This window comes from Geospiza fortis, unplaced genomic scaffold (genome assembly GCF_000277835.1).
Source record: "Geospiza fortis unplaced genomic scaffold, GeoFor_1.0 scaffold285, whole genome shotgun sequence".
NCBI classification, from domain to species: Eukaryota; Metazoa; Chordata; class Aves; order Passeriformes; family Thraupidae; genus Geospiza; species Geospiza fortis.
This window is the reverse complement of record NW_005054403.1, coordinates 465,521-492,511: the sequence shown is the minus strand read 5'-3', so window position 1 is coordinate 492,511 and position 26,991 is coordinate 465,521. Positions and strand designations below refer to the sequence as shown.

The 26,991-nt window shown below is 37.5% G+C and overlaps 1 protein-coding gene across 1 annotated transcript in view; it reads right to left on the bottom strand.

Moving 5' to 3' along the window:
* MAP3K15 (mitogen-activated protein kinase kinase kinase 15) overlaps positions 1 to 26,991 on the bottom strand; it is a 55,815-nt gene that overhangs the window by 5,942 nt on the left and 22,882 nt on the right. Inside the window, exons 6-21 of the mRNA XM_031061207.1 lie at positions 24,829 to 24,999; positions 23,866 to 23,978; positions 22,702 to 22,861; positions 21,941 to 22,091; positions 21,428 to 21,535; positions 20,032 to 20,081; positions 16,978 to 17,073; positions 15,468 to 15,555; positions 11,700 to 11,833; positions 10,967 to 11,094; positions 9,127 to 9,257; positions 8,692 to 8,797; positions 6,155 to 6,312; positions 2,760 to 2,985; positions 980 to 1,157; positions 137 to 311 (exon numbers count right to left, since the gene is read on the bottom strand). Coding sequence (XP_030917067.1) covers positions 137 to 311; positions 980 to 1,157; positions 2,760 to 2,985; positions 6,155 to 6,312; positions 8,692 to 8,797; positions 9,127 to 9,257; positions 10,967 to 11,094; positions 11,700 to 11,833; positions 15,468 to 15,555; positions 16,978 to 17,073; positions 20,032 to 20,081; positions 21,428 to 21,535; positions 21,941 to 22,091; positions 22,702 to 22,861; positions 23,866 to 23,978; positions 24,829 to 24,999 — 2,173 coding nt within the window. The remainder of the gene's footprint in view (positions 1 to 136; positions 312 to 979; positions 1,158 to 2,759; positions 2,986 to 6,154; positions 6,313 to 8,691; positions 8,798 to 9,126; positions 9,258 to 10,966; positions 11,095 to 11,699; positions 11,834 to 15,467; positions 15,556 to 16,977; positions 17,074 to 20,031; positions 20,082 to 21,427; positions 21,536 to 21,940; positions 22,092 to 22,701; positions 22,862 to 23,865; positions 23,979 to 24,828; positions 25,000 to 26,991) is intronic.

Sequence of the window (26,991 nt, the reverse complement as noted above, 5' to 3'; positions counted from 1 at the left end):
CAGGTCTCAGAGATTAAAGATACTCAGAAGGAACAATCCAAACACCTTCATTTGTTCATTTTCAGAAAAGGAATCATATGTCTTGGCTCATTATTTTCCCTTTGAGATGGAAAAAGGTGAGCTGAAGTGAAATTACCTGTGCAATACACTCCTGCAAATTGGAAGCAACTTTGTCCTGCTCTTCCTTAAGGATTTTGTAGAGGATTGCTCGGCGCTCGCTGTCCTTGCGCAGCAGGAACAGCCCGGAATCCTTGTCCTCCACGGAGGGCGAGGCGCTCCTGTCCTCCGAGGCCAAGCCCTCGTCAGGGACGCTGTGGCAGCCACCCAGCACAGGCACAAGAGAGACCTCAGCATTAGCAAGGCACCAGGACTGCCAGAAGGGAGCAAGGACACTTCTGGGGTTAAAAACTCAGTTCAAACTACAGCAGCAGATTGATCAGACTGGTAAATGCTATTTTTGAGACAGAAGATGGCTCAGATCCTCTGCTGAGTCAAAACCCACATGGCTGATTTCCTCCTGCTAAGAAGCTGGCATTAATGTCAGCTTTGGGGAGGAAAGCTGAAACTACTCATTTTTTTATGGACCCATACTGTAACATACTCATTTGAAAGTATTGCTTTGCACTTTGGGAGGAGCAGAACTGTATTTCTGCTTCCCATTTTGTCGTGAGTACATGGAAGGGTCAAATCCTCACTTAACTCCTAAATTCATATCAACTCAATCAATAAGACCACTGACATTTACTCACTGGAGGAAGAAAAGTATAGAAGTAAATAGAAACCTTAAAGGAGAGGAATGATTGTTCATTATTAAATATAGACAATATTTACATTAACTGGTAATCTGTCTATGCAACTTCCTGATTAACACATCTGTTTACCTAATCATTATGTGAAAAAATTCCCATCAGATAAAATAAAATGTGAATTAAATCCACAGAATCTCTCAAGGGTGTCAAGTGAGAAGCAAATATTTTACCTTAGTAAATGAGAAATGGGATGCTTTGTCTGAATCTCTGAAATGGATCTCTTTGGCCTTTCGAAAAACACCTCATGCTGTACATCAGAGTCTGGTGAAACAGAGCCGTGCTCACTGCTGCTACTGCCAGCCTGCTCCCCATGGACGGGCAGTGGCAGGGATGTGTTCCGAGTGTAATCTAGGAACAGACATGGTAAAATGTGTGACAGAACTAACCCAAAAAGGGCAACATGCGTTAAACAGCTGTGATCATCTTCACTGATATCAAGACCTCATTTTGCAAAATGGCTGAGGGAGAAGTAACCTTATTGATAAAAAGCAGGAACACAATTCAAAATCATTGCATGAACATGCAATAAAAGGTTTTAACAAGTTAACAGCTAAACCCAAAGACAACACAGATACTCACAGGAAATGCTATTTTGTTACCCTCTCTCACACATACACACAATCCCCCTTGGTGCTGGCCCCACAAAGTGGCTCAAATAGTTATGAACAGTTTGAAGAGCCTGAACTGAACCAAGAAGTTCATCTGCTGCTCCACCACAGCCATGTGTCTCTAAGCAGAGCCCACTCTACTACGTGCTCTCCTCACCTTTAATGCCTTAGTGGGCATCAAATTGCCCTCTCCATACCTGAGATATCTGCCTCACTCACATGTGCCCCTGCCCTTAGCAAGGATGCTCCCTCTCAGCACTGGCTTGAAGGAAATCTCCTCTCCCTTTCCAATTCATCTTAAAAGTAAGAAAAAATTAAAAACAAAACAAAACAAAAAATCAAAGCAACCAGATGTTGAGAGTTTACTGTAATCCTGACTGTCAGTATGCAGCTGTATGGCAGAAAAGGTAAAGTAGCTCTCTCAACCCAAGGTGAACATACCCATGGAGCTAAAACATGACAAAAGCTTTTGATGCTTGTCACTACAAATTCTTGGAGGTGAGGGAAGGAAGAGAGCTAGAAGTTGAAAGTTGTTCAGAAAGCTCTGAAATACTCCATGGCACATGACTGGTGCTCAGATGGCTGAGGTTAAACAGTCACAGAAATGAAACAATGTATGTCACCTCATGAAACCTGGTGCAAGGCATCTCAGTAGGACAGAAAATTGAGAGCTGCTGTCCCAAGCGAAAGGGCTGAAAAATAGGAAGGACTTGAATTTGCATTGGGAGTGTGTGTGTGTGTGCAGGCAGGTGAAAGAAGCAGCAAGACCAATGGCTTTCCCTGTTTTGAAACAGGCAGTTCCTTAATTTATTTGGCAGGTCTATATTAAGGTCCCTTATCTTATCACTAAGCAAATGGCTGACATATCTGGGGGGGAGGGAAGAAGAAACATGCTATGCAGATAAAACAAAACAACCCATTAGACAGTTACTTCAGCACCTTTGTGCTATGTACCAAGTTTGAAATGCTGACCCAAACACCTAATAGACCCACATTTTCAGGTGTCAAACTCTATGAAACTCAGATCTCTGAAGTGTATATAACTGCAAATCTAAAATGCAGAACTGCTTTGGAAAGTCTTTGTAAAATGTCACTCTTCTAATTTTAATTTACTACAAATGAGGCATTTATTTTTGGGGAGAGGGAAAATTACCTTGAGAGGTTTCAGCAAGCAAAACACAAAATAAGCAAGGCACTTCATTTTCTGGGAATTATTAAATTTAAATACATATAATCAAAAATCACAGACATTTTTAATAGCTGAGTTCCTGCTGTTTTCCTGGTACAATAAATGTCCTTTGTAAAAGAAAGTGCTTAATGATTCCAATCTTTTATATAACACTTAATGATGATGTTGACTTGGATTTGGCTGATAATTCCTTACCTGAAGGCTTGAATGCAATTTTGCTTTTCTTGCCCTTGTTCACTTGTTTCAGGAAAGAATCTTTGAGCAAATCAGATGCTGTAACACGTTTACTAGGATCAGGTTCAAAACAGAGCAAAATGAAGGCCTTTGTTTCAGCAGACACTGATTCTGGAATTTCAGGATGAATCTTAAACATCCCAACCTGCAAGTAAAACACAAATACTAATTATTTTTATGAAAAAACTTCAAGGAGACCATGGACCAAAGCTCTTGTAATACAATCACTCACACTTCTCCTGACTGTTGTAGAAAAGGAGTGATCCAGGTCCCACATAAAGCAGTGAAGTGACAACAAGGTTCTAATCCTATTTTATTTCATGGAAAACATGGTGTAAATATCCATGTGATATTACCTAAATGTCAAGATATGCATGTATCTAATAATCTGCTTTCAGGCAATCTTGGTATCTGGGCATTACTGACACCAAGTGCTTCAAATACTCCTCCTCTGACCAGCCACTAACCCCTCCAGCTATTGCACAGGTTTCCCATCATCCCTGCTCAGAGCTGTGTCTCTCAGTTGCTGACTCCTCCAGCATATTCATGCCCATAATTCCCTCCTCCATCACCAATAGCCTGGAGCTGCACCTTTTCTGCTCCTGCCACTGACAAACTTCCTTGCACAAATACACACATTGACCTTGCCGGACCTTGTCACCATCCCGCCTCTTGGGCCAGATGTCTTCCCAAGTCTTTCAGTGTTATTTAATTAAAATTCACATGATGTCCAAAGCTTTAACAAGATCCTTGTTAATCCATTCTTTAAGTAATGACTCTTATTTTAAGTAATTACTTAAATGAGTCTCTTTTAAGACTCTGTCTTTAAGTAATGAAAAATGTACTTCTACAGGTTGCTCCCCAGTGATTTTTCCAGCTCCTTGCTCCCTTCTTATTCTTTAAGGTCGATCTGGCAGAACTGTTTGGAAGCCAGAGCTGTATAACCTTTGTGCACTGTATGTACATGTCTGGAGAGATTATGGTTTGTAGTCTCAGCATTTTACACAAAACACATCCTGGAGAACAAGCACAAAGGTAGTGTCCGCAAGGGAGACAGCAGCCCAGCAGTGAAGTGCCATCTGCTTTCAAAATAATCTCATTACAGAGCTGCATTAACTGTGGCACTGTTAAGTGCTCACAATACTGGTTCAGCTTGAATACAAACTGAAGGAAAAAATGCTGAGCAGTCTGGCTTCTGTTTGAATGACAGTGCAGTAATAACATGCTAATAGGGCTTTAACGCCTTCCAAACCATGACCTGAGCACATTCAAGACTCAGTGTCACAAACTGGCAGCACTCTGGTGCCAGGTTTCACTCTCATGCACTAAGAAAAAATCTAGGAAAATTTTAAACCAGGGCCAAGAAGTTTGAAAGCATATCTCTGATCTTGTCTTAATCTCTGTTGCTCAAGGGAACTAAGTTTTGTCACAACCACCTGCAAATTCTATGGCAACGCTAGTAGTGTACTTGGTCTTCACTGAATGCCATTTGTTTGCACTCTTTTCACACAGACACAGATGCACACATTCTGTGCTCATAAAATAAATACCATGCAATGCACACCCAGCCAGGACATATCCAATTCTTGGTTTACTAGCCCCTTTTCTCTGCTTTGTCCAACTCTTTGGTCATTTGCAATTTCTAAAGTGACTGCACAGGGAGACTTAAAGCTTCCCTCTCCTCACCTGCCCTAAGCACAACAGAGCATTTGTGTGTGGAGGTGGGGACCTCAAAAGTTCAATATTCCAAGTTTTCCGACTTCTTTTTACATGTTTGCCCAGCCAGCCTGTTTCAAATCCAGTTTCCAGCTTGCTTACTTTCATTACACAGGAAAAGGAAACATGGTTTGTAACCTATGGTGCCTAGCAAGACACAATTTCAAACAGGTCCCAGCAGAGGCAAGAAACAGGAAACAAAACCAAATGTCTGCCTGTAGCACATTAACACAGTCCACAATAAGAATGCTAAAGACTTTCAATAAACTGTACTGAAAAATAAGATGTGTAACTCACTGAGTAGTCACAACTACATGCCAGGTACATAAGGTTAAAAGGCATCTGCCAACAGAATTGTATCTGACATTTACACTGATGTGGAAAATAGTCTCTTTCCATGGCTCCCTTAGGAAAGCCTTAGTGAGCCAAACCATGTTCACCCAGGCAGCTTCTTTTGAGGTATGCCACAAGTTGACAGCACCAAGGTGACCTATTATACCACTAAAATAAGTGTATCAAACCCCATAATCATCCCTTTTTTGCCTTTGAGCAGTAGTTCGTTCATGGGACAACTCACAGGCCTAGTATGATGTATGACATTACATGTCATGCTGAACTGCAGCCCAGATTTCTGTACCTATTGATAAAGACTTGATTTTGCCACCATGGTTGCATTAATGATGATACTAAGCTCACATAGTGGTTTTCAAAAAGATAAATGAAAAAATTTCAGCACTGGTAATTTAAAGCAGTTTGCTGAGTTATGGATGGGATATTTTTCCCACTATAAGAACGAGAATTCTCAAGCATAACTGAAAACTTAAGTGCTTTACTAAAGGTCTACTGCAAGCCAATGGAAGAGCCAAAAATTTTCAGTCTACTTATTTGAAACATCATAGTTGTTACACTCTTGCTAGTTACAGAGATAGAACAAGTAACTTTTTAAAAACTTTTATTATCAAAACTATCTGAAGGATTCTCAAGTGTTAATTTTTGCATTAAAAACCAGATACACTAAGAGAAACAATGTAATAGAGAAAACAGCTTACTGAGGAGGAAGCTATGACCTAAGGACTTGGAATGCGAAATACAGAGTATTTTACTCCTTTAATACATACTGGAAATCCTGGAGAGCTATTTCCCTGCCCTTTTCCACCACATCTTCCTGCATCCCTGGTGCAGAGACTGGGCCTTTAAAACATTTTCCTTTGGGAAGGAGGTTTACAAAAATTACTTAAAAGAGCAGAAATAACTTGTTTGTCATTACTGGGGAGACTGGTTACAAGAAGGAGATCATAAACCAAGAGCAGGAGATGAAAAAAGTAACGCAGAGGATATTAGTTTTCATAAGCCTTCACTCATTTTTCAGATTGCTGCTCTGAGTCATGACCTATTTCCAGCCCAAAAATAACTGATCACCCCCTAGAGCAATTCAGCTTAGAGATGGGGAGGATCTTTCAGCAAGAGTTAAAAACACAGGTCAGACTATGGCTTTGTGCAAAACAACCCATGTAAGACAATGTTATTACCAATTAATATTATGAAATTAAGCTATAATTGTCAATTCATCAACTCTAAAGCAAAAAAGCTGTATTTACTTTAAACATTGCAGCTTGAGGCTCCCCTAGTTCATGAAAAGGAGGTTTGCCTGTTGCCATCTCAATAATGGTGCAGCCCAGGGACCAGATGTCAGCAGGAGCACCATATCCTCGTGGTCCTTTATCGATGATTTCTGGAGCCATGTACTGCAAGGTTCCTGGTCAGGACAAAAAGAGCTGTCAAGTGTACATTCTTCATTTTATTAAGGAGGATTAACACAACACTTAGCAAGCCAAAAATTGTGAAATGCAACCTGTAAAGCCAAATACCTTATCTCCCATATCAGCACTAAAAACTTAACAAAAACTTATGTTATAGCATCTTTTTTAAAAACTATCTTTTTGCCCCTCCTTTCTAACACAAGGTTTCAAATGCTGAAAGTCTATACACCACATAATCCAATAGCTTCCCCAGAAAATAAAATTATATCAAATTTTTGCAGACACCAACTTTTAAAGATTATGCATGCAGGAGATGGTGAAATCTGAGAAGTGACAGATAGTGGTCATGAGAATAATTTTTTGTATTTTACTGCAATAATGAGAATACCAGTGACAGGGAATTTCAAACAGTTAGTGTGAAAAAAAGCTAGTTTTGCAAATACAGGGCAACAACTAAGGCAACTCATCATAGTTAGTCTAGAATTCCAGGATGCCTTGGATGTGCTTGGGATTTCTGACATCCAAGGTTAGCAAAAAAAAAAAAAAAACAATCCCCCAAAAAACAACTAAACAAAAATCCAACCCAACAAACCAACTGGTTGGAATTTCTAAAATTAGACAGATTGACAAAATAAGATCTTGCCTGTAGACAACCTGAGTGTAATACTAGTAATAATACTGATAAAGAACAGTACAGTAAAAAATTAAATAAAAGATGGTCAATTTGGTATCACTGTTATTGAACCATTCACTAACACAGCCAATGAGGTTTTTACAGGAAGAGTCCACACCACCACCAGCAGAAACCTCTATATGCTCAGAGTGTTTTGAACACTACAGTTCTTTCTCCACCTGAATTTCTGTCAGCTCTGTTATGACATCTTTAAATTAAATTATGTTTCTTCTTCAGAAAGCAATAAAACTATACTGCCACAGAGCTGTGAACTATCAAGTAATGGACATATGGTGAAGATACTAGGGTATCATATGCTCATTGAATGTGACTGCTGCAGAATGAAAGTTCAAGCCACAGCTTTGCCCTCTGGCTTTGTGTCTTGAATGGAGGGATGTCATGTTTAAACCATCAGAAGTCTTGATCTTCAAACCATGTGATTTTATTACATAACGCCTAAAATCTAGGGTTTATGTACTGCATTACAGAACAAAACCAAATTTCTTGAGACCTTTTAAGGTCCTCTGGGGTATAGCTACCTGCTTACTGATTTAAATCCCAAATTATAACATTAAGTACTTATTCACATGGCAAATTACATCTCAAAGGCACAAACAGGGCTGAAAATTTGCAAGAGAAGAAAGAAGAAGGGCACAAGGAAAGAGTTACCTTCTTTTATTACAGTATTTTCTTAAGATATAATTTCTGCACATATCACCCCTACTGACAATCAGTTGCTAAAGAAGTCACTGAGCAGCATGTAAAATACAGGCAAAGAGAATGATAATGAGTAATAATGAGATAAGGAGTAAAAATAACTGAGAAAGGTAAGTTACTTCAGAACCTTAATTTTATTTAAATGGCTTCCTTTGTAAGAAAGCTGGAGGAGCTGCAGACATACCACCAGAGAGGTAAAGGGAAGTCTTGATTTTCACTTAAGTGAAGTTTGTTATCCTTTGTCTTCTACTCTGAAGCCATCCATGACTAATGGCTTTGTCTGTGTACCATTTACTTAAACTGCAGGCAAGTAAGAGGCTTGTGATATGAGTCTTTGCATAAGGCCATATAGCAAGCAAAACCACCATGTTACCACATCCACTGATCACAGAAACAATGTGACCACATATTCATTTTTCAATGTGGAGTTTCCCCTTTTGCTCAGCAATTTTTGTTTTCCCTGAATATTACAAGTCTTTAAAACCTTGTTGTATTGAAAGCTGTTCTGTAACACATCAGCCTAAAATTTTCCCATAAACTGTTCTTTTTACTGTTGTTATCCAGTTGGTTGGGTTTTATAATTAATACCTCAAAACTGAAAGTGTTTATAATTTTGAGTTTGGTTTTCCGCACTTCTAAACACACATCTAGAACGTGTGCAATGTAAGTTACTAATACCAAGACTGTTAAAGGAAAAGGTTGCTAAATTCAAGTGTTTCCACATCTAATTGCAACAATCAATTGCTACATAAAGAACACTTTGAAGAAAAACTTTTACCCCCGAAAAGTAAAATGGAAGAGAGTTAAATTTGTAAAAAAAGTCAAGAAAGCTATCAAGCCTATGTTTATGGTGATCACACTCCCATTTACTCTGCCCTGCAAACAGAGACCCAAGAGTGTTTTCATCACTAAGCCAAAGAGCCTCTTGGCTCCAATGCTAAACCTGTGATGAAAACCCTTAAACACTCTGCTAGATTAATCTTACCTGTAAAGGTTTCAGTGCATGGATTGATTCCTGCCAGCCGTTTGGAAGTACCAAAATCTGATATCTTAACCACTCCACTGTAGGTGTTCACCAGAACATTGTCCCCCTGTTTTGGAGAGGAGAGGGAAGGAGGGGAGGGGTTGAGGGTGGAGGAGGAAAGAGGAAAGGAGAGAGGGAAGCAGCAAACAGGGAGGGGGAGACAGAAAAATACAGATTTTCAATCTCAATACTCCTTCAAGTTTGCACTTATCTTTGTAATACACCTTTCTACAAAGCAATATTCCTAGACCACCAGGAGAAGGAGGTGGTTTATGCCTTCCTTTTGTTTTCAGTTTCCATGAAATCCTAGCAAAAATCCTACTTCAGATTAAAGCAAAACTAACTGAAGTAAAGGTAAAAAGCAAATCAAACAAGACACACAAAAGGAAAAGTTACCTTTATATCTCTGTGTACAATCTGGTTCTCATGGAGGTACTTGAGGCCTTCCAGAATCTGCTTAGTGTAAAATTTAATTGTAGGTTCTTTCATTGGGCCCCACTTAGATCTTAAGAGAGCCGAGAGGCTGCCTACAGGAGTTTAAGAAGAAAGTGTATGAAGATAGTAAATTGCCCAAATTAACAAGAAACATGTAAGTCTGGATATAGCCTTTGCTCAACATCCTCATATAAAAGAAAAGCAGTACCCATGATTAAGCCAAATTCTTGCTAGATCACTCATAGCAAATAATTTGCTGCTACTCTGGAGTGATTATTTCTTATTCGCCAGGTCAGGTTCTACTCCCACAACAAGAATAAATGTTCTGACAGAGCTGGATCCATCCACCTCACTTCACTGTAACAACTGCTGAGACTACAAAGAGCAGCCATGTAGCCCATAATGAAACAAGGACTAAGGTAACACTCTACCATGTTGTACATTGTACTTCATGAACCACAGGTATGGGCAAAGACAAGCTGATCGTCTTGAGGCAGGGAGGATAGAATCTGTATCAGAAAGAGCCTTCTCTTTACAAATACAGCATCAACTTCTGACAATATTCAGACACAGGAAAGAAAGCTCCTGAAAAAAACTCTGAATGGATGTTCAGAGTAGGAGATGGGCCATCTACACATCCCCTGTTCTAATAAAACTAATCTTTAAAGAACACAAATATTTAAATCATGGGGCAAAATAAAGAACAGTTTTACTTATTCAGCACAGTAGGTCTACTTAAGGCCAGAAAAATTCAGCTAAAGGAACAGATAGCTTTCTAAAGTAAAGTTTCCTCAAAAATCTCATATAATCTGAACAGCTGTTTTCTTTTTAAAATTGGCTACAGAGTTTAAAATATCTAAATTGGTTCAGTGATATTTTGTCATTAGCAACTAATCACAGCACACTTTACTGTGCATAAATGAACAGGAAGTAACACCAGCTGACACTGTGAACAAGTGTGGGAAAACAAGTGGAAATATTGGTATAATTTCACCACATCTGCATGAGTCATGCAAGTCAAAGTGTCTCAGTTGTCAGGTGAGAAGGTCACAAAGATTCAAAAATGGAATAATTTCCCTACATCCCTAAATGCCCTGGATGCATTTAATTACACTTTGAATGTTTGTCTGGACCTTTCTTAGAAGATCTGAACTTTTCCCCCCATTTTTCTTATTTCTGTTTTTACTTTGCAAATTAAATTAATGCGAAATCTAACACTCATTCTGACACATCCTTGACACTGAAGAGTAAATAGCAAAATGGAGATGGCAACAAGGTACAGAGGTTACAAAGAGATTTCACATCCTCTTCCTCCAGCAGAGAAGGCTGGAGGAGTAAAACTGGAAATTATAAGCAAGGAACAAATCTCACTTTAATCTCTAATTTACCTAGGGAATAGCAGTCCTTTGTACACAGCAGTTAAATAACAGTACTTAATTGTTCTATCAGTGCTACTGCTCAAAAAGAAACTTACACTGAAAGCTCCAGTCATCATTCAGACACTTGAGCTCAATGGACTATACAGCTCTAACTCCACTATTTTTTAACACATGAGTATTTGAAACCAAATACTTTTAATGACTTCTCTCTAGGTTTAGAATTATTATAGAAAGGGGAGAGGGCACTGGGACCTATACTCTTAAAATTTACTCTATGAGAAAAAGGACTTGTACAGTTAACGTCCCAACAGAAAAGCCATACAGAGTGCACAAACACATTAAGTGCTTATCTATTGACTTTCAGTCAGTTTGAAGTTCCAAATGCTTTTCCTTTGGCAGACCAAACTCAGCATGATACAAACCTCCTGGCACCTGCTCCATAAAAATCTTAATGTACCCATTTTCTGAAACAGATCCAAGATACTGGACAATGTTCCGATGCTTTAAATATTTGTGCAGTGCTATCTCTTCATGAAGAGGTTGAGAATACCTATTAAAAAAAAAAGAACCAAGGATTATTTCATCATGCAGGAAAAGGTCCTAGGCTATGCTTATATGCTAATTTGACAACAGAATGGATTTTAGGGATACCACTCCAATTCTCAGCAAACATCTTGTCCACAACCTTAAAATGCAGTATCATTCACTGCCTATTCCAAAAAAGTACAGAGACAGAGCTCAGAGGAAATCTGGTGGAGAAACATGCCCTCCAAGAATTTGTATGTGTGTTTTCTGTATCAATACATAGCACTGTCTTTGACTCCAGAGCTCCTCTCGTGCTTTTCACCCTCCTCAAAAAGAATACAAATGACATACAACTGCAACCTAAAACCAACGTCTTCTGAAATGTAAGATACACATACAGGTTACTAAACTGTCATATTTATGATATATATCATATATTTTCCCCAAAAATACAAAGTCTGTATTCTCAAAAGGTACTTATGAATAGTAGGAAGAAATAGTAATTGAATTTCAGTATACTGGCATTTTATAAATTAACCACACATAAACACGTGCAAAGAGCAGCCAAATTTTCAAAAAACAACTGCATTTTTGTTCACAGTGTGTATGTAACAATGAACTAGGTCTTACCTGCTGTCTCTCTCAGGTATTTCTTTGATGGCTATTCGGACCTGGTTGCTAAGGTCTCTTCCAGCATAAACTATTCCATAAGTACCTTTCCCTAGAACTACCCTTTCACCATTCTCATCATAATCATATTCATACTGTAAACAGAAAAGATAAACAAAGCAGCACAGAAATTGTTACCACTCACATTTGACATTACAGAGAGCCTTAATGCCAGTTTAGCACAGCACAAAGGTGTTGCTGCAATGCAGCTGGAGGACAGGTGGTTACCCACCAGCCCTGTGCTTTACACAACATGTAAAATTTCCACCTTACTTGCTTTGTAATACAATCTTCCTTAACCAGCTTTGAGAAAGATGCACTCATCCAAACAGGGAACATACCAATAAACCAAATTCAATGAAACACTGCTGTCAAAAGGAGCCATTCATGTATTGTCTCTAAGAACTGCTGACAGAGCCTGCAGAACATCTAAATATATGGAACATAACCTAAAATTTTGAAACCAGTGGTTTAGTGAATAGATAAAAGTAACTGGACCATATAGTCACCCCAGGACATCCCCTCTCACAATGAGATTTTTCCAAAGGGCAGAAAAAAATGTTCATCTTGTCAACAAATTATTAAATATAATAGTGGTTTCCACTGCTGCTGAAATGTGTTGGGTCATATTTCCAGCTGAACAACTCAATGCTGGTTCTCTGACTTCAGTAAAGTTACACTAATTTACACCACCTCATATAGTGACTATGTGACAGAACTCCCCTACTCTAAAGGAGTGAATGATGCTTAATGGAAGTGTACCCCAGACACTATATAAACCATATTTCTTATGGAAGGTGGGTTGAACAGCACATCTATGATTCAAATCAGGGAACTGATAAAAGATGAAAGGAACTAGACAACTTCATAGTCTCAGATCTTGTCAGAGTACACAGATCTCCCCTAGTATCTTCCCACATCCAAGAGAATGTCCCATATGGGAAAACTGCAGGGTATTCTCTGTGGCCTTCTGTGATTTCCCTATTAAAAAACCAAAAAATAAAACTGTTTACAATGGCCATAACTACTGACTTTTCTGTCAATGACCACTTTTTTGCATGGTCCAATGTCACTCTCTGACCCAGAATGCAGCCTTGGAGAATTTCTTTGATGTGCCTTCCCAGTTCACATCGCAGCTCTGCTGCCGCAGTATCCACACTCCCCCTCTTCACCTCGGCAAAGATGGCAAGTTTCATGCTGCTGTATGGAATGTGCTAAAGGAAACCCGTCTGTCACTTATCCTGACAGCGTATTCTGCTCAGTGGAACTAAAGTGGAGCAAGCACAGCTTTAGCACAGCTCCATTTACCACATTTCAGCACTTCACGGTTCACAACATAATCTCGTTACACGATAGGCATAACTGACCCAAAACGCCATATGCAAAACTTGCCAGGTTCTTTGGTAGGAGCACATCCAGCTTTCACAGCTATCATATGACACAAAACTGTGCAAAAAAAAAGACAGCAATCACATTGCAGAATTTAGGACTGACAGCAACCCCATCTGCAACACACTGGTCCTAAGCCAACCCTTTAATTACCGTGGAGAAATCTATGTTCTCCAGTCTGGGTCCCATGATACATGAAAATTGTTGGTATTTAGAGTTCAGTACTAGTTAGTAGACAGTTTAATAGACTTGAATATACTTGATGTCACTTTACATTTGCCTCTTCTCGTCCTAACAGCTACAAATATTGAATAAACCACCGTTTGTTGCCAAAAATCTGAATAAGTGATCCACTGGCTGTGAAATCCAGCCAGTAGGTACAAGTAAACAAGTGTTCATATCTGACCTTCTGTAAGGCAGTGTTCTTTAGATTATCCAACTGGGGGACAGCAGGTATTCTTAAAGTGATAGGAACTTCTTCTTATGAATATACAGAAGTGAATACCCCAAGGCTGAAGGAACTGCAACATTCACACTCATTCAAAATACTTGCTAGCTGTAAAATTAGACTGCAGTTTATACATAAAATATACAACCCCTTGCAACAACATGCTCTTAAGGATTCTGACTGAAATCAGAATTTCTTGCCCCAGACTTTGCAGGAAGTTATTTCTTCTTCTTCTTCCCCAAATATAAACAACTGTTTTATTAACAGTAAGAACTATTTTCTCTGTATTAGTGGAGCCCATCAAGACCACATAAAGCTGCATTCTCCTCATTGTCACTTCTTAAATGTAAAATCTCAAGCTGCAGAAAGGCATTAAGTGTCTTTCTTCATTTACACATTAAACTAATTATTTCTCCCCTTCAGAAGTCCTGATTTCTGTTTCACTGTCATAAACTAAGACAATAAGTACAAGGTGACAACTGTGAAAGCTTCAAGATAGGTAGTATGATATGAAGATTTAAAATTAATTTCTGTAGTCACATCTCCATGTGTCATTCATTCATGCAGGATTGCTTCCTGCTATGCATTGTCAAGTGATTTTTTGAGTTTAGTTTTTAAAAGGCTCAAGCCACGATGAGCTCACATCCTCTGAGAGACTGTTACACAGCTGAACAGACTGTGTTGTGTGGAGATAGCCCTGCTATTAGCTGAGTACATAATTATGTAATATAAAGATCTGCAGCTACAGTTAATACCCTGTCTGTACCAAGGCAGAGCCCTGAAGCTGTGTCAGGACCACAGATGGATGTATTAAACTGGGCTTAACAGATGTGCGGATTCGTCCTTTCCACTCGAGGAAAGAATTCTGTGGCCAAACAAACCCCAGTGCAAAACCTCATCTTTCTGACTTTATGAAACTACATTTAGCAGTACAGCAGAGAGTTCTATATTTTCTTTTTTGTCCCCTGAAGCCTCAAGTCCTACAAAAGCTCACTACCATGAACAGCTGCTCTAAATGGTTGGCCTAAGAGAATTGCTGGAATGAGACACAATCAGATAGATTGCCCAGCTCAACCAAGGCACAGCAGGGTTTCCATGCTCATTAATTGATTGATTAAATTTGCTTCTCCACAAATAAAACTTACAACCTACCTTCTACAGTGGCTTTTCAGATTTCAAAACAAATAAAAAGAATAATAATAAATACAGGGTTATGTATTTAATGTGGACATCTGCTATGAGTCACTTTCTCTTATGAAGACATGGATTCACCTATCCCAACCTGAGGCCACATGAAATGTGAATAACCCTTTCCAAGTTAGTTGCTTTTCCTTTTTTTCCTCTCTGTACTAATTAGAAAGAAAGCCTACAGCTACTAGATTCCTAACATGGATGTTACAGTGATAAGAAAAAAGTACAGTATATTAATCTGATCCTAAATACCTGCAATATCTCTGGGACAGAAGCCTGTCAAATAAAATTACTTGGAGTAGTAATGGTATCAAGTACCAGGCAGAAAAGCTAAAGTACCTTTGAAATGGCTTTTTTATAATTTATTTAATATTTTATCTTTTTTATCCACTTGAGCCAGCTGATAACAGTTGATTCTTACCTATACATTGTTTACAAGAGAATACAAACACAGCAACATATTTCATTACGGATTTATGCAGTTTACAGTAGTAACAGACCCACTTCATTAAAAAAGTGTTTTTTCAAATGCATGCAAATGTCATGTACAAATAATTTTGAAAGAATTTAAACTGCATATACAATTAAGGAGTTAAAATGCTGTTTATCTTTCTATTTTATCAATATGAAAGTTGATAAAACTTTCAGGGAAGACTGAGAACAAGTTTCAGAGTTCTCAGATATATATATCCTTGACATACCTCTAATGTGTCTCCATCTATTTCTCCTTCTAGTTCCAAAGTATTACCAACTGCATCAGACAAAATTTCTTTCACTAAACCACAGAATCTAAAAAAAGAAATACAAAGCACAAGATCAAAGAAGAATACCCTTTTGGAAGCAGATTAAACAGATTCTTGCAAGCTGGGCATTGCTTGCAAGCTAATAAACTGACTAGCATGTTCACAGCTTGCTTTCATTACTGACTTTCTCCATATTTATCCCATTTTAAACGACGAGGAACATCAAACACAACTGAAAAGCCTCATTATTTATAAAATTATTATATTTGTTGTAGCAGAACTTGATAGTTGCTTGTTTTTGCAGTTGCATAGTAAAATCTTGGTAGATTCAACTCAAATACTTTTTCAGTACATGTTTGGCTGCAAGTGTGATTACTCGGTATTTCAGAAAATCAGATGCTGCTTTTTGTCAGGCATTCAAAAAGCTAAAAGTATAAAAGTAGTAATGTAGCTAGAAGAACAGAGTTTTCCCTAATTTCTAGTTCTCTGGGGTGGAGATACCTAAGTACAAGAACATTTTTTCCTGTAGTTCCCTGCCTGAGCCACTCATTTTTTTCCAAATTCTATAAGAAATTGTTAACAATTACTTACACATCTTTAAAATACTAATAATTTCATTTCTTATATCTCTTTTATTAAATAACAGAGACATCTCTTGAACTGACTCCTGTAGCACACTGAATCTGGCATGAAAAATGTGGCCATGTTTCATGAGACTCCAATTGCACTGCCAAATTAGGGCTGAGGAGGTAACATTAATTTCAGTGTTTCCTACCTTTTATGCAATGCACACTGCAAAGCTAGTAATTTTCTTTAACCTGAGTTTATTCCATGTAATACATAAGTAGTAATTATTGCAAGAAATAGTGAATGTACCATTATGCTCCAAAACCTAAGTGTGTTAACAACTCCCTCCTACATCATTCAGAAGGTGTATTTGCAACTACCAGTCATAAGGTAGAATTTAGTCTGTAAAGATTTAGGCCTAAAAATCAGTTAGCCTGCTTACTTTTTAGAGACAACAGATAATCAGAAAACATTTAACTACAGGTACAATCGGTAACACAGATCTCTGACACAATGTATGTTAGAATTTCTTGTTACACTTAGATATTCTTATTTAAATCAAACTGAACAGACACAAAAGGGAACATGAAACAATGTACCACCTTACATGACATGGCCAAGATAAAGAAAAATAAGATAATAGCTGTAATTTAGTTTAAACTGATTAAGCCTTTTTCAGACATAACTATTTGTAGATAAACTAACCAGAATCACACAGGAAGTATAATGGGGACTCTAATCACCTTAAGAATCACCGAGTTTACACTGCTTCTTCATCAAGAAAAACTAAATGAAGAAATAATCTGTTTCTCAAGCAAAAATATTGGCTTTCAATCTTTATGAAATCAGTTTTATTTAAGATATAGATGAGGCATGCAACACCCAGACAAACTGAACTCACCTACTACATTGGTTTTCTGTAGAAAAGTAGATTTGAAAGTCATCATAGTTATCATGGACATAAAGAAAACAACATCGTTCATCAAACTTGGAAATGCTGTAAAATTCACATTAGGAAAACGTTATTTCGGGTACAACTATTGTAAGAAATAGGGCAATGAGGAGAGTTTTTTTTAATGATGAACACTTAAGAAATATAGTTTTCACAGTTAATTACCTCAGTGAAGCAGTATGTAATTATTATTTTTTCCTTATAACTAGAAGTTTTCAGCTTATTTATATATTACATAATCCTATTCCATTGTGATAAGTAAGCTGCTGGTTACTTTGGTAAAATACTGATGTGTATTGAGGTTGCTTTGTTGTTCATCTCCACTTCTGCTTTTACACAATTCCATCAGACTCCTTGGTACTTGATGACACCTCAATGGAAAGTGAATTGTTCTGACACTAATTTAGCTATTAAAAGAAAACCCTTCCTTAAAGATTGAAAAGTACTTCAGGTTTGTATAATTCCATTGCGTCTACAAAAACAACTGAACTGGGAAATACCAACAATGTAACGGATCCTTCTCAGTCTATATTTTTTATGGCCTTAAAACTGACAAACTAGTTTTGGGATGACCAGTATTTACTCCAAATTGCAGCAATAATTCTGAAAAAGGAATTATTTATTGCATATTGTGTCGTGCCAGTGTCATATATATCCCATATAAATGCACTGAAGCAAAAAGTGAAATGCCATAAAACACAGTATCGATATGAAAATAAATCTAAGAATTAACCTCTTACACCAACCATTTGCATTGAAGTATTTTGCTACATAATCCCAAGTTGTTAGGCTTCTTAAGGTATTTTTGTGCCTTAAGTTAATAAAATTTCTTAGATTCTTGCCTGATCTATTCAGTCAAACTCTTCTATTTTGCATATCTTCTGCTGAGCCAGTTACTTAAAATACATGACAGCACACAGCAAAGTTGCCACATGTTACATGACCAACTGATGTTGCTTATTGAAGCACCATTAAGGGCTACCATAACAATGCTCAAAAAAATCCAAATTTTGCCTTAAAAATTTTCTAGAAATATGTGAAAATAATAACTATGCCATTCTTTACTTCCATTTAGTACAGCAATTTCCAGTCTAACAAGTCAGACAAGCACACATCAGACTTGAGAACTAAGAGACAAAGGTGACTCTTCCAGGGGCAAATATAAGACAGACAAGGCAGTATGTAAGTAACAGCACTGCATTATAAACATTGTCATGTATGGGGTATATAATATGAACTGGTTAGTATAATTACAGTTTAAGAGTTTTAATAGAGTGTATTTTAACTGAGATCACATTTTTTTAAAGGAATGCAATTTTAAAAGTATAGTAATTTGAAGTTGTCACATACAAAGCAAACATCTAACTCCAATAAATTTTAAAGAGATTGCCTCTTTGAGTTTTGTAATACAGTGAATTTTTAATCACTTTGCGGTGATTAAAAATAAAAGCAAATGAAATGAACTGCTTGCTTCCTTTTGATTAAAGTTATCTTTCTCAAAGATTAATTTCTGTGCATTGTGTTGACTGAAGGTAATTAATGTGGTACAGAAACTTTATGCTGAATTACTCTCAGTCAGTTCCACAGACTTCAGTAATTCACATTGCATGGGAGTAACAGAATAAAACACCATGTAAAATTCATTTAAACTAAAGCCTGCTCTTTTTTTTTAGAAGAAAAGACTGAAGTTATGATAGAATTTATGTTCAAATCCACAGTTTCAGGTTTTCAACCACCTCTCATATTACTCAGATAAATACTTCTTCACTGGGCTTATTTGCTTAGGTGAATTATGCAAGGTCAGGGAAGGCAAACCTAGGACCTAAAACTTCAGGCACTCTTAGTCAAGGCCAAAGCCTGGAAGTCCTCTCTTTTCAGAACTACAGAACCCATTAGGTATCTGAATTTCTTCTTGTTCTTGAATCAGAAGGTTTGTCAAGCACTCAAGCTTATGCAGTCACACAAGTGGCCCCAGACAATAGCCATTTATGTCCCTAGAAAGGCCAGATCCACCAGTGTAGAGACTCAGGAGCTCAGAGAGAAGGCAAAAGCCCACCTGGTGTTCCCTGAACTACCAGTTCCTCTGGTTATTAGCTGCAGTCTACATAATTCAGAGAAGAGGTAAGTTAAATTTTTTTCCTCTCCTGGTGCTCTGTCTCTCAGCCTTCTAGCAGCAAAGCAGCCCAACTTAACATACATAATCTACTTTCTAAATGTAGTCATGCATTCTGCAATTACTAACACCAAATGTGAATATTTTCTATCCTTTCAGTTCTCAGAACAATCCTGTTCTTTCTATGTAATATTCTGATCTTTTTTGGTACTAATATTTTGACCCATTTACTTGTGACTAGTGTTTTCATTGATCTAAGCATCACAAAATGGACATGTCTTAACTATTTAAAGGTTAGTCCTTGATAAACTCTACTAGTAGTCTACTTACAGCTAAAGAATTATTTCCTGTCCTTAGCAAAAACTACATTTATGCCTCATTTATTAGTTCTCTAATAATTCAAGTTTTAGCTAGCAGGCATTTAACAAAAGCCATATCAGAAGCATTTCTGAATTCCAAACAGAAAACAGATACTATGGTTTCATAAAGGAAAACAAAGTCTTCTTTCACTTATGGAAGGAAGCAAGAAGCACTAAGGGCTCTTCTTTCCTTCTGCTCTCCATGTTTTTAAATGCAGAGTTGGCAATAACCTCAGTGAAACATTTAGAAAAATCTACAAAAATCAGTTACATAATGGAAAACAAAAAGTCTAGCAGAGAATACAGACACCCAATAACCCTCTCAGATTTGAGTGTTCCTGTGAGAAATGTACACCTCTGCCCATGCATGGAAAGGAAAACTCTTCTGTGACAGTTCAAGGAAGGCTGGACAGAACAAGCTTTTATAACAGGCCATTGAAAGAGAGAGATTTAAGGTAGAATCCAGATTTTGCACTTAAGGGAAATATAAAACACACACAAAAAGACACTGAACTCTACTGACATACCAACCTTATTCCCCTAATGGAAGAAGCTGTAAAATTCCATTCATGAATCTGTTTCTGTAAAGAACAAAGAGATAAAATCAACCACAGTTTAATGACTTAATACTGAAAACAAAGTCACAGCATGGTAAGCAAAAGAAAGGCTTTCCAACATATCTCTCTCTTTCCTTCTTTCTCTCTCTCTTTATTTCTTCCCCCCTGCTCCCATATTTTGAAATAAGATTAATACCTGGGTAAATAACTTATACATACACTGCTATTTTACTTCATTTTGAGGAAAAAATGAATATAAATGGCACAGGGTAGAAGCAAATGCCATATTTTCTCATGTAAATTCAACTTGAAGAATAAGTTGTGCAGCACAATTTACCAAACATGTTTTGATGCAATACATCTACACTTCACATTAAACATGGAGCAGACTATGTCCCACTCTTATCTAGGCTCAAAGGAAAGGCAAATTCACCAGTCTCCCTAAGAGGTTTTGAGCCAACAGCTTTGGCCCAGGGAACACACTGGAGGCAAAACAGAGGAAGGACAGCCTGTGTCTAGGACTGCAGCCCTCCATAAATCTGATTATAGCTATGAGCTGGATCTTTTTTAGCAATGTCAGATATGCACCAAAAATTTGTTCCACAAAGCAAAGTTGTGTCAGACACATTCACCTGAAACAGTGAAGTAGAAAAATGTACAGGAAAAATTGTTCACAGATCCAGGTAATTATGTGGTCTTGTCCTGCTCCAACACGCTTCTTTTACACTTTGTCTCTATGTTTTTGGTCTATTCTCCATCTATGTTGTTCTAATACTAAGAAAGTGTGGCAAAATACATTGCAGATTTCAAGTCTTTCAATGTGAAACTGAAATTATTTCTCATTTTTAAGAGCTGACACTGTCCGTAACTGTGCCTACTCCTTTCTTAATCCCCTGCGCCTCATCTGATAATCCAAGACACCAAATATTTTATTTCTTGACACCTGTCACAGGCCATTTTTTCTAGTTTCAAATATTACAGTTGTAAAACTTTAAAATGCCTAAAACATAGAACACAATTCTGGGCTTTATCTTTACTTTTAATCTTTGACCTGCATCTTAACTAAACTCACAGAATTCAAATGAGAAATATTATGAGCAGACCAAATAACCCATGCACTTCTAAGAGACATGGTCAAGAAAAGTTAAATCTGAATGACATCAGAACCATTTGATTTCTAATCACAGTTACTCCTTTTACTTTCTCTGTAAAATGTCAACTTTTGTATCTGCACATGAGATGCTGAGGCTTGGGCTTCACAGAAATGTAGCAAATTTAAAATTATTGTAAAGTGCTCCAAAGTCTACATGTAAAAAATTACTTTATGTAAAATGAATCAGTACATTTAACAAACTTGCTGACAGTTTTACCATTTCAGGGGGAGAGACATGCCACAAAGACAGAGAGCTCTCATCTGCTTCACTGTTGATCGAAACGTAGGCAGGCTGGTAGACTTTAGTTGGTTCTATCACCAAAACCTGAAGACAGAGTGTATTTTTCCTTAATAAACCAGTAGCCAATAGACTACAGTATCTTCAGATGCTCAGATATAGACAAAAGGTAGTTTTGAAGTAAGGCCTAAAAAATTTTCAAGGGAGACAGGAGGCCAAGACTAGACAGGAAAAGTCTGTGTTCTTATGAACAACAGAATAGCAGTATCACAATTTGTTATAGGAGACGTACAAGTATTTCTTAGAATACTTTTGGGGTGGTAGGTTAATTTTTTTATAGCATAAAGATTAAGAAAGTACGGGGGTTTGGTTCATGCAATGAAACAACAAGCAGTTAAATTTTTAAATATTATGTTTACAGTCTTCCAATTCTTGTAATATCCTATCCAGAAACATAAAACATAAAAAACTTGTTTGGACATAACATCTTACTGGAAATCTCAGTCCATTAGTTGTTTCTTTCGTTGCCTCAAAAATTATATCTAGCCAGAAAGTCAATCTTTCTTGTTTAGAAGAATGTTCTGTGGTGAGTTTCTTGAAACGCTGAATTAACATCAGATTCTGAACTAATGATTTCAAGTACCTAGAATGTATTGAATTAGTGAGTTAACAGAGAGAAAACAAAATTCGACCACATTCTAAAACCACTTCACTGACTTAGACATCCAAAATGAAATGTGTTTTAAAAGCTACCACAATGGAAATGGTAGTGTTGATTTTTACAGATTTCTGGAAAGAATAACAAGTTTAGACAAGGCCTTAAATCGTAAGCTCACATGGATGTTCATGAACAATAGCTTTTTGCAAATGGGTATAGTTACACAAGTAGTTACATGGGGATTAGACAGGATATGATGAACTAGAAGATGGTGGAGGGAAGCAGCAGCTATCTTAACTCTGAAAACAATGGTTTCACAATTTTTCACAATTACTTCACAAGGAGTCATTACTAATATCCAAATTCTTTCTTATAAAATACATGCTTCAATGGGATATAACCTGACAATGCTGGATAACTTACTTTTTCACCTTCCCCCTTCCTTCCCATAATAAAAGAACATAGCATAAACTAAGAGTTGCAAACAATCTAAGATGGAAAAATCCAGTTAAGGTATCCATGTGACTGCAAGATTTTTAAAATTTGTATATTTCCCCATAGTTTAGTGCTTGAGAAACAGCCTTCTACCACATACCACACTGGAGGTTTCAGCTTAAAAAGCTTCTCTGCTGCTTGTACTGCTTTACCAACATCATTTGCCAGCATGCTCACGCTGAAGAACTGTCCCACATCCCAGTAACTGTTCATTTTTTCTAGGCTTCCTTTTCTTCCCAATAAACTGTTTAACCGTACACCTGTAAAATTTCAATTGGAAACCACAATTTTCTATCACTAAAACACTCTTTTGTGTTTTTTACTGGTAAGTTGATCACTAAAAGACTAATTAAAGACTTGATTAAGCATTACTGATGAAAATAAAAAGTAAGTTTTCCCCAGAAAATAACATTGCACAATACAGAGGAAGGACCTGCAAATCACACCTCCAGTAAAGAACCCCCACGACACAGGGCTGAAAAACCTCTTTTACTTCCTGTCTGCACTATCTGCCTCCTGATTCTCAGTGTAAGATGCACAAATCAGTGTCCTCATCTGCATTTACTACTATCCATGGCTAGGGGTTCACACAAGTCCACCCCAGAGCAGGGTCAGAGGAATAACTTAAAGCCACCTTTGCACTCTTAACATTTAAGGCTCAAATATGCATTTCAGACAAGACCAGATTCCAAATATAATGTTCAATTATCATCTCCCTAGGCAGATCTGCATGTCTGTTTCTATTATGGGATTGCTTTGTAAATGTAAAGTGATGTGTTTTAGTTAGCACATATGTGGTAAATGTGACTGACTCTAAGTAGAGTAACTCTCCTGGCAGGTCCCTCCAGGCAATACTTCTTGTGGATCTCTCAACTCAGGGACAACAGAAACCCTTTCCCGGCATTCCTGAGGAGCACTGGGCCACCCTGTCTCTTCCTGGTTTTGTGCCCTGCTGGCTCTGCAATGGGATAATCTCTGTGGTGCAGTAAAGGCAGTTTACAGATGGTGCTGAAGTTGGTCCTTTGTTGTTCTCCAATCTCTGGGGCCCTTTAGATGGGCCATGATACCAGAAAGCTGCTGCAAGGCAGCCAGAAGGAAAATGTGCCTTTGAGATCCCTGTGCTTTAGACTGACATCCAGGACCCACCACAAAAAACCTGAACCACAGACCTTGTGTCTGTGCAACCCATCACTGCAAGTATTTTGTTTTCTTCATAGGGAGAGAGGCAGAAAACCTGTCTGTGGCACTGTGTGTGGCTATTTACCTATTTTTCTCAGTTCCATTGAGCTTTCAAACTGTTGTCCTGCAACAAGCAGCAAAACTGCAAGGTTAATTCCAGAATACAGAGTTGGCTGGAGCTCAAATCCTTTGCGATACCTGCAGAGAAGAGTCAAGAACTCACATCTCATTCTTTAGAAGAACTGAAATATTGCAAAGTTTTGGTAGGTATTTTAAGCTATTGATTTACTGTAAGGATTATATGGCTAGTTGGCACCAATGGCCCCAAACCCTTTGTTTTAAAGCTTCATATTCATTAAAGGTAACTGAGACACAGCTGACACAGGCTAAGTGCCTGCCACTAGCTGGTGCAGGATCAAGAGATCCACTTGAAGCTTGCAAGTTCACTGCTACCCATCCATATTGCATGGTGGGGAAAAGAGGGAGTGGGGGAGAATATTGCACAATTACAGTTCAAACCCACATTGCTAAAATTATTGTACTCAGCAGTATGATTATACAAACACACCTATATGAACAGTATGTCAGTGAGAGCCTGCATGCATATGCATGCATTAATGTCTTAAGAAAATTTATAACACAGTTTATCACTGTTTTTCCTTATATACAGTAGATCATTGCTTTTCCTGGGGATCCAGCATGGAAACCATCCTTGCACAGAGGACTAACATAACTCCATGATCTCACTTGAATTTCATTTTGGTCTTAAGACACATCAATTATACATTTCCTCAATAAAGACACAGGTTAGTCAACATCCCTCCCAATAAAGTGCATCATTCAATTTCCAGGATAGTTTATAAAGAGAAGCAAGGAAAAATGTGTACAAAGATTTGATGCTGAGTAAACCACTTATTCAAACAGGACCCTGAAAAATGGAGCTAAATAGAAAAACCGATCTTCTAATTAATACAGCCCTGCTTTTAATATCCAGAAGTCTGAAAATGCTTTTAAACAGATTTTTTTGGTGGATTTTTTTTTCTGTTACCATTCAATGGAATGATCTCGACTGTTGGTATCTTTACAGTCAGAATCAAGAAACATATCCTTGTAGATCCTCCCACACAAGCAAAACATGTCTGGAGCAGGGTGATCACATGTCTGCAGGACTTGAAGCATAACTTGTAGTGCCTTCTCTCTGTCACCTGCATTATTTCTTCTGAAATCAAATACAGAGAATAAAATAAATGAGTTCAGACCTGAAACAGTAACTGCAAGATGGGAGAACAGTATCCCTCATCTATCCCACAATCCATCCATCAAACACACACTTGACTTTATTTAGACTGATGCATGATTGTTAGCTGACTGATGAAACCCAAATTCACTCTCCTGTCACTGGTCTCTATGTGTAGCTCACATAAGAACTGAAGCAAACCCAGAACTCCTCTTTGACAAAAATCTGTCATCTAATTTGATTCCTCCTGTGTACACAAACACACCCTGAACATCCTGCAATGAGAAAAAAGTGCCTGTTTAGTGTTCATTCCTGACAACACATAACAAAAATGGCCATTTTCAGCATTCAGTGTGACAGATCATTCAGCTAATGTCCAAGATTTGTAATCTTGAATCCAGAGGATCCAGAAACAATACCAGGAAATACCAACTAATTGCAGGAGAAGCCAGGTCAATCCAATCTTATCCAAGAGAATGGCAGAGCTCAATATGGAGCCTTTGAACTCCAACAAGAATAGAAGGGTGAAATTGAACTGTATTTCTTAATTAAAATTCTTCAGATTACAAAAGGATTTGGGAAACAAACAGCTGTGATACAGCATGTTTTGACAAACATTTAACAATTGTGTTAATAAGAAAATAGTGATTAAATAACATTTCCATTCCTTGTTATTATTAAACAGTCAGAATTTTGGCCTCCGTTTACCTTGCTGTTTTTCTAAGTTCATAACTCAATATTCACTGCAAAATGCCACTTAGAACAAACAACAATGTCTACTTGCAAGAGTAATGCAAACACAGCTGAAGAGTTTAATAGCCTCTTCAACACTTTTTTTCATCACCAGAGAGATTTAAAATATTTACCAACCCCTTTTTAGAACTGTTTACAATTTTCCAATCCCCACCTAGGTATCCATGAACAAGCCTACAAGGACTATGACTACTTTGTCAGCAATACCAGAAGCAGATAATGGTTTCTGGTAAATGTATTACTTGCATGCCCCAAAAGGATTAATATTTACTGTAAAGGGGCTCTGTTCCTTAGGTAACCAGCTGATGCAATAAGACCAGTAACAGCACATCTGTAGCAAAATTCAGGCTTCTGTGCATGTTAGGTGATGGAGAACATCTAATAAGATTAAACAGCTTGTAGCTGGTTGTGAAGGCTTTATCCTGCCTTTGATGTCACTGGCAGAGCATAAACTTTCAGAGAAGTACTTGAATATTTTTAAAGCATTTTTGTTCAGATTAACTGCTCTGAAATAAATATTGGTCTTCTCTAATAAGCACACAAGGAGAAATTTGGTATCTTTTTTCAGTTTTACAAGAAATAAACAGGAGATAAAAACTGTAAATCCATTGTCCAGGTCAGCATGCTCTAACCAAACCTCTTCTGGACAAACCAAATTCTTTCACTAGGAGTACCCAAGTTTCACTGTTGTTAACACTAAAGCACAGAAAATTGAGTAAACAGAGTTTAGAACAAAATTAAACCCTCATATTAAAGTCCAGTAGTTCCCTGGTCTTGTATATTGTCATCACAAAAGTTGGCAGGTGTTTTGTGCTCTTCCTGAAAACACAAGAAATGCACAACTAAAACCTAATGTTCCACTTTAACATGGAAATAGAAAATCTAAAAATCACTGCTTTCCCAGATTTGACTCAAGTCTGCCTTCTGTGAAATAGATTATTTATTAATGTTGATATAAAGAGGTGTTAGGTACTGATTGAAAAAAGTGTAACTAAAGAAGAAATAACAATGAACAAAGCAGGACACTGCTTAAAATGGGACATTGTGCAGATTAACATCTTTGGTCATCAAAGGATGAACCTGTACACACCAAATACAACACTAGGAGATTGTTATAAAGGACCAAGCTCTAAATAAGCACTGTACTAAAGAACTTAAAATCAAAGATCTGCCTCTTAATACAGAAAAAAATATTGCTAAAAATAATTAAATTCAACAAAA